Raw genomic sequence first — 15,605 nt, 5'->3', positions numbered from 1 at the left:
AACTGTTTTGACGTGATGAATGCTATTTGGTGGTTAGGTGTACCGTTACATCATCACCGTTCATCTGAATAAGGTGAAGAAAAGAAATTATTTTTTTGTCATCTTAAATACCTACAGGTTTTTTTACACACACTTAGTCAATCTTTACATTATTTAAGCGTTTACCACCTTAGACATCATTTCGCAGTTTTAAGTTTAAACAGATAAACACGCTCATTCTAATTTTTAACAAAAATTGACAAAAACAAGATTTCGTTATATTGCTTACTACCTAAGTGACTTTAAGCAAGGTATTCATTTAGCAAATATTCTTTTTGGTATCTATTTTCAAAGCATTGAATGACAAACTAATTGTCATGCTGTGAGTACAAAAAGCAATGAAATAAAAAGCTGCGCTAAAAGGAAATATTTTGAACAATCCCTACATTATAACTCATTGAATACTGTAGCCATCACAAAACAATTGAATGATGTTATAATAAGTAGCAGGGAAAGGGTTGAATGGCTGTCATGTCATGTTATACTACTGTATGGCTTTCTGCATGGTTAAGATGTGCCGACGATTCTTAAGAAGACCCCGTGCTGTTTGCGGTAATTTTTTTATTTATTGTGTGTATTTTGGTAATTTAAAAATGCTTTTATTTTCTTGTTCATAGATTATTTAGCTTTTAAGCTGATTTATGTTTTGTACGTAGGTATTCCGGCTATTTGCCGTATTATTATAAGCTCACCTCTTTCTGTGGTTGGTGGATATGAGGGCACTAAAATATATTTAATTTTTCACTACCCTTTACTCTGCTTATATGACAGATTAAAAAAGCTATAAGAGGTATTAAATTTGCCTTTTATATATTTTTTACAGAAGTTTAAATAAAACGTAATTTAGAAATGTGAGGCTTGTCAGAATCTTTAATCGCAACCAGACTGTTTACTTATTTAACAAAAAAGTATGAAAGAATACTAAATTTGTAATTGCGCGGCAGCCGACGTAATGCCCGGTATGACAGTTTAAAATAAGGTGCAGTGCAAAAATGCATTTGCTAACGTCAGTTAAACACATCCCACTAAAAATAATGCAATAACTAGGAACTATGAAACGTGCTGCTAAACCTGACTGCATACCTGACATCAACGTAGGCAAGCGCGATACAGACCGTAGAATAAGTTCAGTATAATTTCGATCTATGATATTTTAGTCAATCATTATAATCCCAACTTGTATCTCAGTTTTATGTATAAATTCTTACCACATCAAATAAAAAAGATTATCTCTTTTGCTACTCTTTAGTGGTGGTCTTTTTTAGTGAATATAGGTATATATAATTAGTGATCATTTGTGTTTAAAATTTGGTACAAGAACAGACTTACGAAATAACAAAGGCTACGAATTAAAAACTATTAACAGCAAAAAATATTTTCTACTTAGGAACTAATTAGTTACAAAATTTGATGCATCAGTAAATCGCGGCTCTAACAGAAATGTGATCCTTATAAAAATAAGAAAAGGGTATCTTAAATCCAAACACAACCGCCGCAGATTATACCAGGGAACCCCATTAACCTGGTTGTAAAAATGAGAGACATTCACATCACCTTAATGGCGAAGGTTGTATTTCCATGCCCGACCAAAATTACGTTTGTGGTATGATAAAACGAGGGAAACTCCTCATAATGTGTTTAGCCGTAGCGCCTCTGCTGTCTGTCATAGATGAAATATGTTTTGTAGAACTAGAATTTTATTTTTCTTCAGAACATTGTTATAACATTTTTTATTTGCGTATTCTTTTCTATTTTAATATAGACAATAAATTGACTTCAAATTCCAATTATTTCAACCACCAGCTATAATGACCTATAAAAGTAAATAATTAGGTACGTTTCATTCAGTCTCTAACAGAATTACCTTTTCGCTGAAAATCAATTCATAATGAATGACATAAATACAAGAATACATATACATATGGTCACGTCTATATCCCTTGTGAGGTACACAGAGCCAACAGTCTTGAAAAGACTGATAGGCCACGCTCAGCTATTTGGCTTAATGATACAAAATACAAGATACAAGAATAGGTAAGTATTATGTAGGAATACATAAAGTCATATTAAATAACAAAAAAAAACACAATACTAAACACAATAATAATAAGTTAAATATTTTACAAAAATAAATTGAACTAATCAATTCAAATCATCAATAAATCGGAACTCTGATAATTTTCAGTCTTCTTTCTTCTATCTCTGTCGCTCGTTCTTTCTCTTTGTTTCTTTTTCTCTCTCCCTCTCTCTTTATCTCTTGGGTTCTTACACCGGAACTGTTTTATAAGTCGAATATAACACATAAGTAATCAAAGTTTTGTGTTTTTGTTTCGTAAATGTTATTTTTATTTTATTTCTAATTCTTGTTGATTTGAACTTTTACGCCAGGAAGGTATAAAATAGTGTCTATTCTGCTTGCAAAACTCTCTGTATTCATATTTCGGGGCGCGTTATTTATTCAATATTTTCAAATTGGCCTCGCATCGTAGTAATGGAGCAGAAAAACTCGGAAACCGGATCAAATGGATTCGCGAGCTGATTATTTATTTAAACTTCCGCCGTTCGCCTTCAAAACTGTAAACTTGCATATAATTTTTTTTAACTTATGTGATTTATATTCGGCTAAATTGGAATGACTTGAACACTTAAAGTATCTGAAATAATGTTCAAATTATTTCTATAATTTTCTAACAAGTCACACTACGCAGCGGTACTTAATTTTTTTAACAAATCTTTACAACAACTAAACAGTCCTTGTAACAATTCAATTAAAGAGCCCATGAAAGTGATACATTAGACGGCTTGATTGGGTTAAGATGGTCCTGTCTCTGAGATCTATAAGTGTATCTATCCTCGGTCAGGTCTTGAGTAAAATTAAAGTTTTCTGAACGGCCTTGGATTTTTATCTAAGTCATAAGTTGTGTTCATGTAGTATATACTTATCTTAACAAGATAATACTGCCAAAAAGCAACCAAAAAATTTCACAACCAATCTGATCCAAACAAAAAATACTCACCAACTGGCACAAGTGTTTGCACCAGCCCTCAAAACTTCGAAATAACGAACCTGGCCATAACAAGTGGGTCTAAATTCGCCATATGACTACCATGTCATTGCGAGACTGCGACCATTTATCATTCCGATGTGACAACTGAATTTATTTATAAAAAAACAAACAATTGTTGCCGGCACCAAGAGCCCTTGGATAACAGTTTTGCTAGTACTCCTTATCACAGAGCAATGTAGGGTAACACAGTCTACAAAAATCTCATGTATTATTGGACTTTTTTCATATTTCCTTTTTGCATTTTCTGATCTTTTTTGTAAATGTATATTATCTTTATGTTCCTTTTATTATTATCTTTATATTACATTAGGTACACATTGTTTATACCTACTTGACAACGACGCAAAAAAGAGAGGTGTTTAAACATTAACGTGTGTCTGTTTGCTTGTTTGTTTTTCTGTTAGTATCTCTATTCTATTTTGGTTAACTTAGTAGTTTGTTAGGCGCAGGCGTTTATGTCCTATGTTTTGAGTAGGTATATAGAATAGTTTTGGAGACTATTGGTTCTGCCATTCCAAAAGAAATATACGTGACTAAATCACCCAGCATTCAATGTAATCAAGTAAAATTGCCATGCAAAATATAGCGTATATGAGTATCACTTTTTCAATTACGCCAGTATCTGTATACCGAAAGTACTCTATGCAGTTCAAAAACGCAGGGGCAGCGGTGCCTGCGCAGCTTAGGGTGGAATACAAAAGGAGATAGCAATTTGATATTCAGGCCACATTTTTAATAAGCATCGTCGCAGTAATGGGCAGATTGGGCCCACTGTTTAAGTTTTTTATGCCATGAACAAGTTGAGTGCCTTTTGTTGCCCTGGTCAGTGCCCTTTTTGTTGTTTTGGTAGAAATTTTATTGCTCATTGGATTACGTAGATCGATATGATAGCTTTCTCATTTTCTTTTTTTTTTTTTACTCGATTTTAACACATCTTTTTCTTTTTTCTTTTTAAATTAGATTGTTTTTTAAATTACACCTTAGATTCAGAAAGAGTGTCAATTACACCACGGACTGACGCTAAACTCACAACACCCCTATTTTTTCGCCGGGCGTAAAACAACATGCACTCCTCTGCATTTATGATTATGATATTTTTATGGAATGGGCGAGATGTGTGTAACGAAGTATTGTGTTGCATCTGTTCCTTTTGATGGCTGAATGTTTGATTTAGTGAAGAAAAGTCTTAAATGTCAATTTATTTATTGTTAGTTGTTGCCATATTCACATTTTGCAATACAATTTTGTTAACAAAATAGGAAAGAGCTATGAAGTCAATAAAAGATACGTTTTATTTAAATTTTTGAGAGAACTTAATTTCCTTTTTAATTGTTTAAGTTTTTATTTCACAAAAAAAACTTAAACAAATGATAAAGGTGATTTATTTAAATTGTGATTTGCAGAAAATGTAACCAAACAAAAATTAAAGACATCTATCGTTAGTTTTTGAAGCATTTCATGGGTAATCACACATTTTAAATTTTAACATATTTTAATTTTCCTTTCCATAATAACCAGACAGAGACACAAAAGTTAATTAGTGAGAGTGGCTAATTATGAAACTACACAGCCTAACCTTGCCAAAACACAACAATGCATACTTGTATAGTTTCAAAGTTAATTCGGAAACTTAGCGTGCAAGTTAGCAACATAGCCGTACTTAGCAGCCCTGTATCGCTTAATTAGAATTGGTACTAATCTACAAGTTGTCCAACTTGGTAGACCTAATTAGTGCTACTTAGATTGGTCGTGTAAGTAGGTACTTACGCGTATAAATAGTATATTCATACCTATCTGTCTAGGACAAGGATTGAGACTAGGACCAAAACATCAGAAAAATTAATTATACACGTTACAACAAAAAAATTATGGATATGAATTACTCGTATAAACGTTTAATCATTTTACAGAATTTACAGTATTATATACCTACTTAATGATTTTGGCAAATATTTTGCTTTAATAAAAATAGATTTATTATTGAGCCCAGATTAGCCAACCTAAGCTTTGCTCGGAATACATAACCTATCGATAAATAAATTTAGATTCTTAGGCAATAGGCTGGCAACCATGTGTGAATCTCTGTCTGAATCTCACCACTCAGTATCTAATTAAATGCGGCCTGTTTTTAAAACTGTTATCTCTACCCTGTTAACATTACCGGGTAGACCCGTAACGGATTAAGACCTGATATATGTATGATATAATTTTTTAGCATAACTTTCATTGTTGAACTATCTTGTGAATTATGGCAATTATTCAGTGTAGTTGGAAATGTCCCATAATAATGAATTATATTTTGAATTTGAATCCATTAATTTTAACTATCATGCTTTAGTATAAGTAAATTTGCCAATAATAATATCTCAACTAGTTATTTGGTATTTATAGTTAATATAAGTTTGCGATTATATCCGGCGCAGCACGTCAGATGAGGTCGTGCTAATTAAATGCGGATCTCAAGACAATTCACAAGCAGGGAGCTCACTATACTGTTCACATTAGGCGAATATTGCAAGACATTTTAGTTTAAACTGCATTTAATATTATCTGTTTCTTTTAACGTAATTAAAGTTGCTGCCTACATACATAAAATCACGCCTGTTCCCCGGAGGGGTAGGCAGAGACCTTTCCATTTACCACAACCCTTAGGTACCTACACGAACCGGACAAAATGAAAGAAAAAATGTTCAATACCGGACCTCAGGCCCCAAAGTATTGTAGCGGAGAGTGCAGCTGATAAGACGCAAAGATGCAAAGTGAGAAAGAGTAACCTGACACATTTTACCTGCCGACTTCTACAGAAAACCACCACATAGTGCAAAAACCACCACATAGTGCAAAAAGCAAATCAACTTCTTGGGTTTATTTTTAGATCTACCAAAGACTTCAAAGGCACTCGTTCTTTTCTTTATCTTTTTTATACGTTGGTCAGAAGTGTTTTAGAATACGGTAGCCCAATATGGTCTCCGCACTATAAGGTTCATATTGATAATATAGAGAGAGTGCAGCGTAAGTGCCTGCGGATTTTATGCTACCGCCAACAGTCAAAGCGAAACACCCCTGATTATGAAGCTCGTCTCATTAAATTTAATGTACAGAAATTAGATACACGTCGAAAATATTTTGATTTCGTTTATTTTTATAAAATAATTCACTCCTTATTAGACGTCCCTAACTTGCTGGCTGAATTATCATTTAATACGAGATTTAGTGCTCGTAGAGCTAATCAAATAGGACTTTTTGTTCTACAAGTGTATCGCAATAATACCTCATTTTACAATCCCCTGGTTAGGATGGCTCGTCAATGCAATGAAATCGCCAAAGGCAACCAGACCTTTGACGTTTTTCTACCTAAATTGGCTTTGTATAGTAATACAATCAAAAATATTTTATACCACAAGACGACAGTTTAATCCCTGTCGTGTGGAACATTGGTCTCCTCCTATTATTGTTTAGTATACTCATTCTTTTATTTTTATTTATATTATTTTAGACATAGTTTAAGTTAACTCTTCTTTTAGCTTTTATAAAAACACATTTTTTGGAATACAACCTAGATTATAAGTTTTGTTTTATATAATTTGTTTAGATATAGTTGTAATCTGTTTTGTGTAATAAATTAATAAAAAAAAAAAAAATCGTTTTAATAACTCACTGTCTAACTGATATGCATAAATTCACCTAGTGTGCATCACACACATATCCATCCAAGTTGAAACTAGTCGGAAGTTATAATTTATGAACAGAGTTCCGGCCTCTGCCTTCTGCCGCTAAGGGGCCGACTAGTCCGTAATGAAGCACCTGATATATTATGTATAACCGTCTGAGATCGCCTTAAACTATAATCAAGAATTAAGACATTGGGTGGAAGATCATACTTCAAGTACGTACTTATGCAAAATAGTTCATTAATATCAAATTCAATCCGGTTCTTTCTGTGGTGGTCTGAGAAAGAAAAAGAAAATAGTTTGTGTGAGATACTTTTTAAATCTGTAATATACAAAATGTAGTCGTGGTAGTCATTAGAAAAATAATTTTTGGACTTGCCCTCGAGCGCGACGTCTAAAACACTGCCAAAGTAAACCAACAATTTTCTGTATATAGGTACTGACTTATAAGTTTGAGATTATTATTAACCAAATAATATATATCATTTTGGAATAAGCAAAATTAAAACTAAAACTACTTATAAAAAAAGATAATCAGAAACTAAATTTAAATTTACAAATTGTACAGTCCCTGCATAGTATCAACTTGCGGGAGTGTGCTCAGAAGGCTGGCAGCATTGCCATTTTGAAGGGCAACGCTGATTCTCTGAGCCAGATAATTTCCAGCCCTTCGGTCACGAGATACTTCAATCAGCTTTTTCGTCAATTTTCCGACAATTGTCGAAAAATCTGATGGGCAGATGGGCCCCACGGTCCCAAAGTTTCTACCCCAAAAGTTTAAAATATTGTTAATTAATATATTTTTATTTTCTGCCTCATTTGCAGCAGCGGCCTTAGATTTAGTAACCTGAAGATAAGACGGCGCAAATGTATAGACACAAGTATATGTATATTTAAAAGGAAAAAGTGTCAAATTTCAAATCATTTATGTAAACTCATTTTTAAACACGCCTCTAACACTGACTAAACCTTAACAAACTGACAAACTAGTAATTATAACTGACAATTTTCAGATGTCGACTACGTAATAACAAAATAATATTTTAAAGTAAAATTTTTCAATGACTTCGTGATGATAAGATCCACATCGAGATGATCATATCATTGAAGCTCTATACGATCTACTTGGAAGTAGTTAGTAACGAGATTAGTAAAATTTCCAGTCTGCTTCAACAGTTGTAATTTAGTTTTCAAATCAAATAAAAGATGGCGCTATACAATTTACCGTAGCGTTTAAGCTACTATACTAAAGGATAAGTGTGTTTTTGTTACGCAAATAAACTTATGATTTTACAATGGGAAATAAAACTTAATTTCTTACATTCATACATATAATCACGTCTATGTCCCTTTCGGGGTAGACAGAGCCAACTGTCTTGAAAATACTGATAGGCTACGTTCAGTTGTTTGGCTTAATGATAGAATTGAGATTCAAATGGTGACAGGTTGCTAGCACGTCGCCTAACTAAAAGATGCATCCCAAGTTTATTTATAAGGCTAGGGATAGCCCCTATCTATCTACGAATGAGATGGAGTGGTTCTATTCTTTTTTATAAGACCGGGAACCCACGGCACTTATTTCTTAAGGTGAAATAAATGTTTGGTGTAAAATTATAGTACCTATCACCTTGCCATTTAAGCATTTTTAAATCTACAAAACAGATTTTAAGATAACGAAGAAAACAAAAAGCAAAATTAATATAAACTAAATATAATTAATTACATATAAAATAACAAGCCGATGAACATATTATTACAACACAAATAAACTAAACCTATTACATAAAAAAACACTGACAAGTCGGTCCGGCATGGCAACCTTACGGTCCTCACACCGCCTCCTACGACGAAAGGCACATGCATTCCTGTCGCGTAGCTCGCAACACGAGTGTACACTCCCCCCTTCTCCCCACATTTCCCTCCCCACGATACCAAACCAGCCAGTACTCCGTTACAAACTAGTGGACCTCCGGAATCACCCTGAAAAAAGAGATAGACTTTTTTCGGTATAAGTACTTTGTCGTTTCTACTTAGCCTTATTTTTAATTTTTATTTTTCTAGTTTCTTTGCGTATGCTTCCATGTTGGTCTATTTGAGGAGAGAGAGAGAGAGAGAGAGAGAGAGGAGAACATATAGTGTGCGATTTCACTTCAATTGTTAAGATATCCAGCTGAATGTGGCTTTCAACTCTTTACGAGAACATTGGCCTTATATGGGTAGTGTGTGTGCCGGAACTTAGTTGGAGCTTTCTAACATAACATACATACATACTTTTAATCAAGTCTATATCCCTTCCAGGGTAGACAGAGCCAACAGTCTTCAAAAGACTAATAGGCCACGTTCAGCTGCTTGGCTTAATGATAGAATTGAGATTCAAAGAGTTACCACCGCCTAAAAGAAGAGTCCCAAATTTCCCTTAGTCGCCTTTTATGACATCTATGGTAACAAGATGGTGTGGTTCTATTATTTTTTTATTGATGCCGGGAATCACACGGTACTAAAATAATTATGAATATCAAGGGACACAAACTGTTTTTTAAAAAAACTTTTCCTTAGGATAATAAGCTAGAAAGCCTCAGAAAAGGCAAACAACTGAACGTGGCCTTGTAGGCTTTTCAAAATATTGGCTCTGTCTACCTCGTAAGTAGTCCTTGTATGCGCGGGTTCAAACCTCAATACCATCATAAAATAATAGAACAACAGCTTTACATCAGAATTCCTCTTTTTAATAAGTAATTAGGTATCCAAGCCGTGGCGATACTTCAAGCGTTCATTAATCACTCACTTTGGAACCCAAAAAGACGTCAACGTACCGAACAGCTGTCCTTATTAAAAGCGCCTGCGCACACTGTACTGTCATGTAAGTAGGCGTGATGAAAGAAAGCTCGACAAGTCTTGGCTGAAATTATAGGTACACACACAATCCTCAATTTAGACGAACGTTGATTCTGAAAAAAATTGGTGTAACGTTATTTTCCGCCAAACTTGCATGAAGAGGGTTATATGACTGTAGATAAAGCGAAAGTATACAGGGATCGTGTCAAGTGAAAAGATATAGTCTCCGCCTCTGGGAAAGATGCGTGCTTTTATGTATAGGTATATATCCTATAGTATGCCTTGAATAAAGTGGCGTGAGGTGACGTGGTAAAACTCTTATAATTAGGTAAATTAGTATACAAAAGGTAGAAATAAATAATTTTACCCGTTCTACGAGACCATATCCTGAGACTACGCATTGTATACCAGAGTCAAGGTCTAAATTCAAATCCGGGGTATGAAGGCGTATAGTGTTCACCTTATTCGATAACTTGAATCCTTTATTCACCTGATAGAAACGAAAAATCATCAAAAATCTGGCAAATCCTCTTTTGCATACCCTCGTACCAAATGAAAGTTTTCTGCGCTATCGCAAGAAATAATTAAGTAATTATTGCCAAGACACATTTACCAGTAATTACCACTTGCCAGAAAACCTGAATACCTACGTCTTTAATCGTACCGTAGAAAGAAATGACAGCATGTAATATTTTGATTGGAGGAGAAAAAGTTGAGCAAGTGAAAGAGTTTGTATATCTAGGATCAAAGTTTACATCAGATGGCAAGTATGATAGTGATATTGAAAGGAGAGTGAACGCGGGGAACATGGTGAATGGAGCTTTGCATGCCTTTATGAGCAGTCAGAAACTATCCAAAAAGGCTCGACTGGCTGTGCACAGGGGCGTGTTGGTCCCGACATTAATGTATGGGAGTGAAAGTTGGGTATGGCAAAAGAAGCATGAAAGCAGAATAAATGCAGTGGAAATGAGAGCGTTAAGGAGTATGATGGGTGTGAAATTGAGTGACAGGATAAGGAACATCGTGATAAGGGAATGTTGTGATGTGAAAGAAGATGTAGTTACAGGAATAGAAAAGGGTATGTTAAGATGGTCCGGTCATGTGTAGAGGATGAATGAAAGCAGGTTGACTAAGCAGATATACAAGGAGAGTGTGGAGGGAAAGGTCGGAGTGGGAAGACTTAGACGAACGTATCTTGAACAAATTAAGGACATCCTGGTAAAGGGTCAGGTCAAAAGTACCCGAAACCGCCGAGCTTGTATGAAGACAGTTATGAATGTGGATGAAGCGAAGGAAGTATGCAGAGATCGTGGCAAGTGGAAAGAGGTAGTCTCTGCCTACCCCTCCGGGAAAGAGGCGTGATTTTATGTATGTTAATCGTACCTCAATCTTTCAACAGTACGTGCCAGATTTGATCAAAAGACTTTCTGATCTTGCATAATCCCAGTTGCACCCTGTGCCATAATCCAATAAAAGCAATAGTATTACCTCGACTACTGCAATATCGTTTTTCACATACTTCAACATGTATTCAGAGTGTTCGTAATAATTCTTTATTCTGCTATACTGTTCATACGTCAACATGTAGTACATACTGGAATAAGCTTGCGTTGTTCCAGCTGCAACCATTAACTTTTTCAAATTATATTTATTCCTGAAACAGTATTCAGTTTTTTTTTAATTACCAAGAACAGGAAAAAGGGTAAGAGGTCATTGATACTTTAATTATGCCCTTACTCCTTGTGTAAATCCCAGTAACATCCTCAACTTTTGGAGAGTCCGGGGTGAGCCGGGCTGTATCTTTACCAATATTATAAAGAGGAAATATTTTTTGTAATGATTTCACACAAAAACTATTGGACTGGAATTTTGGTGATTTTTGGCATAGAGAGACAAAACTTTCAAGTATTAGGTACTTACATGGTCTTTTCTGGAAACTCACGCGCAATAACTAGTATGTACTTATAATTGTAAGCAAATAATATAAGGGATCTAAATTAATGTAAAAGATTTTTACTTTCGAAACCTAAAGCAGTGAGCGGCTGTTATCACATATTTTGGCGCAATAAGGGCTCCTCCACAAAATGTCAACCAGTAAATCCCGCCTAACTGCCTTTCGCGTAATGCAACCTAAAACCACAGGAACAATTATCTATACTAATATTATAAAGCTGAAAAGTTTGTTTATTTGTTTGTTTGAACGCGCTAATCTCAGGAACTACTGGTTCTAATTGAATATTTTTGTGTTGAATATACCATTTATCGAGGAAGGCTTTAGGCTATATAACATCACGCTGCAACTATTAGGAGCAATGAAATAATGGAAAATGTGAAAATAACGGGGAAAATTATAATCCTTGAGGGCTTCAATGATGCCTAAAGCCCTATACCACGCGGATGGAGTCGCGGGCACAGCTAGTTATAGTACATATATATAATATAGTTTCCTTACTTAAATTACACTATGTGTTTAATTATACACCGTGTGGTTCCTGCCACTTTAGATTAGGACCAAGACTTATAAGACCACCATAAGGTACCTACTCGCCAAATTAGAAATCTCTAGACCCAGCGGTTTGGGCAGTGCATTGATATGCTTCATTCCTGACTTTCGCATTGGATCATGATCAAAGGTGGACGTCATATGTACGAGTATATGAGAAAATAATAACTTTACGAATATGATTATTTCGCACTCTAATCGTCTGCCCAAAAAAAATGTGGTTCCCGGCATCAGTAAAGAAAAATAATTGGACCTCTCCATCTCGTTCCCATGGATTTCGTAAAAGGCGATTAAGCGATTGGCTTATAAACTTACATACATACATACATAAAATCACGCCTCTTTCCCGGAGGGGTAGGCAGAGACTACCTCTTTCCACTTGCCACGATCTCTGCATACTTCTTTCGCTTCGTCCACATTCATAACTCTCTTCATACAAGCTCGGCGGTTTCGGGTACTGACCTGACCCTTTACCAGGACGTCCTTAATTTGATCAAGATACGTTCGTCTAGGTCTTCCCACTCCGACCTTTCCCTCCACACTCTCCTTGTATATCTGCTTAGTCAACCTGCTTTCATTCATCCTCTCCACATGACCGAACCATCTTAACATACCCTTTTCTATTCCTGTAACTACATCTTCTTTCACATCACAACATTCCCTTATCACGCTGTTCCTTATCCTGTCACTCAATTTCACACCCATCATACTCCTTAACGCTCTCATTTCCACTGCATTTATTCTGCTTTCATGCTTCTTTTGCCATACCCAACTTTCACTCCCATACATTAATGTCGGGACCAACACGCCCCTGTGCACAGCCAGTCGAGCCTTTTTGGATAGTTTCTGACTGCTCATAAAGGCATGCAAAGCTCCATTCACCATGTTCCCCGCGTTCACTCTCCTTTCAATATCACTATCATACTTGCCATCTGATGTAAACTTTGATCCTAGATATACAAACTCTTTCACTTGCTCCACTTTTTCTCCTCCAATCAAAATATTACATGCTGTCATTTCTTTCTCCATTTCAAAAACCAGTGTTTTAGTTTTACTTACGTTCACTTTCATTCCTTTCTCTTTTAAAGCTTCATGCATACAGTTTACCATCTCCTGTAACTCCTCCGCTGATGACGCCAGTATAACCTGATCGTCGGCATAGAGCAGACATTTGACGAGTAACTCATTCATCCTTAATCCACTTTTAGTCTCTTTCAAATCTGTCAAACAGCTATCCATAAATAGGTTGAACAGCCACGGTGACGCAACACATCCTTGCCTAACGCCTTTCTCAATCTTAAACCACTCAGTGTGCGCTCCGTTTATCCTGACACAAGCACTCGAATCCTCATATAAGGATTTCAGTGCTCGTATTAAGAGACTGCTCACCCCATGCATAGAAAGTGCTGACCACAATTCATTCCTCTCAACTCTGTCATAGGCCTTTTCCAGATCTACGAATGTGCAATAGACTTTTTGACTCTTGGCCAAAAACTTTTCGGCTATGCACCGCAAGGAAAAGACCTGATCAGTACATCCCATTCCCTTTCGAAATCCCGCTTGAGCATCCCATATTTTGTCATCAGTTTCATTCCTGACTCTATTAATCAATACCTTAGCATACAATTTGCCGACGACGCTAAGCAGGCTTATACCACGATAATTTTTGCAGTCCAGTTGTGACCCTTTTCCTTTGTAAAGTGGCACGATAACAGCCTTACACCAATCTTTTGGTACTCGGCCGCTTCTCCAACACAAATTGAAAAGGCAGTACAACTGACTAGCTACTACGCCTTTTCCTGCTTTAAGCATCTCGACCGACACTCTATCACACCCAGCAGCCTTTCCCGCTTTCATACTCTTAAGTGCTTCCACAATTTCGAACATTTCAATTTCGCCTTCCATCTCATTCTCTTTTTCTTCGCTATAGCAGAAATCTTTCTTATTTCCTTCCTTTTTTTCAAATAAACTTTCAAAATAGTCCTTCCATATCTTTAGTACACATTCTTCTCCTTTCACAACGCTACCATCCTGGCATCTGATCCTAGTCAGCTCTCTGGTTATAGTATTTCCTCGGGCTGACCTTACGGATTTCCAGAATACTTTCAGATTTGACTGAAAGTCTTCTGATAGCCTTTTATCAAAATCCTCTTTATACTCTTCTTTCTTTCTAATCACAGCTTTCTTAACCAAATCTTTCATTTTCTTATATTCCTTACGTGCTTCATTCACATCTTCATCTATAACCTCTTGCATTCTTAAGTTAGCTTTTGCTGCTAACAAATCCAGCCATGCTTTCTTCTTTAATCGCACAAGTTCTTGCACATCTTTACTCATCCACGCATTTTTGTGATTTTTTCCTTTTCTTCTTCTACTTACACCACACACTTCAACAGCTACTTTCACAATTCTTTCTTTAAATTCCTTCCATCCATCTTCAATATCGCTCATTTCATCTAAATCTTCAAATTCATCCTTCATTCTATTAATATACTTCTTACCTACATCCATATCTTGCAAATTTTCTACTTTTACTCTTTCCAAAGCGCTGGTTTGCTCCCTTACCCTGTGCCGCCAGCGATTGAAGATACCCCTTATCCGGGATATCACCAGTAAATAGTCCGAGTCAATGCCAGCACCGCGATATGCATGGGTATCCAGCACTTTGTTCTTCAATCTTTCATCTACAATCACAAAGTCTATCATACTTTTTAAAATACCTTCCACTCTTGTGTAGGTGTGGATCTCTTTATGTTGAAACATTGAGTTCGACACAAAAAGATCCCACTCTAGACAAATTTCTAATACACTTCTTCCATTATCATTCACCTTTTCGTCACCAAACGCACCAAGCACCTTTTCATATCCATCACGCTTTACACCCACCCATCTTGGATTGTTCTTTTCGGCGATGTGCTAGCAACCAATCACTATTTAAAATTCAATTCTATAATTAAACTAAACAGCTGAATGTGCCTATCAGTCCTTTTAAGATTGTTGGCTCTGTCTACCCCGTACCTGATAGGGAACAGACTCAATTGGCACGCTAACACCACCAACGATTCTAAGTGCACATGTACTGGATATGACATCAGGATATTTATTACCATGCTTTTTGTTTTCATGTACAATTTTCTGAAAAAAATATTGTACTTAAATTAAGAAGTAAGCATTTACTTTGTGAATTATTGTTTATGCTCAATTTAATAATTGGACTGGCGAATCAGGACATCCCTGTTTTGATCAAAGTACTTTCGTTAAGGTCTTCCCCTTCTAAAGTTCTCATTCACTCTCCTTGTATATTTGCTTCAACCTACTCTCCATCATCTTACGTACACCTCGTAATACTAATAGTTCTACATTATAAAAAAACATTTACACTGAAATCAAAGGGTGAACTACTTTGAGATTCAGCCTCAGGCTGTGTTATTAGCAGCATGATTAACAATAAAAATGTTCCCGAATATTGTAAATTCATTTGATCATTAA

General features: G+C 35.7%; 1 protein-coding gene across 1 annotated transcript in view; it reads right to left on the bottom strand.

The window, feature by feature from the left end:
- LOC106136705 (transcription factor collier) overlaps positions 1 to 15,555 on the bottom strand; it is a gene marked incomplete at its 3' end in the record, with an annotated part of 78,169 nt that extends 62,614 nt beyond the window's left edge. The window contains exons 1-6 of the mRNA XM_060945627.1: positions 15,496 to 15,555; positions 15,135 to 15,251; positions 11,631 to 11,743; positions 11,102 to 11,267; positions 9,981 to 10,103; positions 8,603 to 8,758 (exon numbers count right to left, since the gene is read on the bottom strand). Of these exons, the coding sequence (XP_060801610.1) occupies positions 8,603 to 8,758; positions 9,981 to 10,103; positions 11,102 to 11,267; positions 11,631 to 11,743; positions 15,135 to 15,251; positions 15,496 to 15,555 (735 nt within the window). The remainder of the gene's footprint in view (positions 1 to 8,602; positions 8,759 to 9,980; positions 10,104 to 11,101; positions 11,268 to 11,630; positions 11,744 to 15,134; positions 15,252 to 15,495) is intronic.
- Positions 15,556 to 15,605: the final 50 nt, after the last annotated feature.

Source organism: Amyelois transitella, chromosome 8 (assembly GCF_032362555.1).
Source record: "Amyelois transitella isolate CPQ chromosome 8, ilAmyTran1.1, whole genome shotgun sequence".
NCBI lineage: Eukaryota > Metazoa > Arthropoda > Insecta > Lepidoptera > Pyralidae > Amyelois > Amyelois transitella.
Note: the sequence above shows the minus strand (reverse complement) of the source record. Positions and strands in the feature narration are given on the sequence as shown.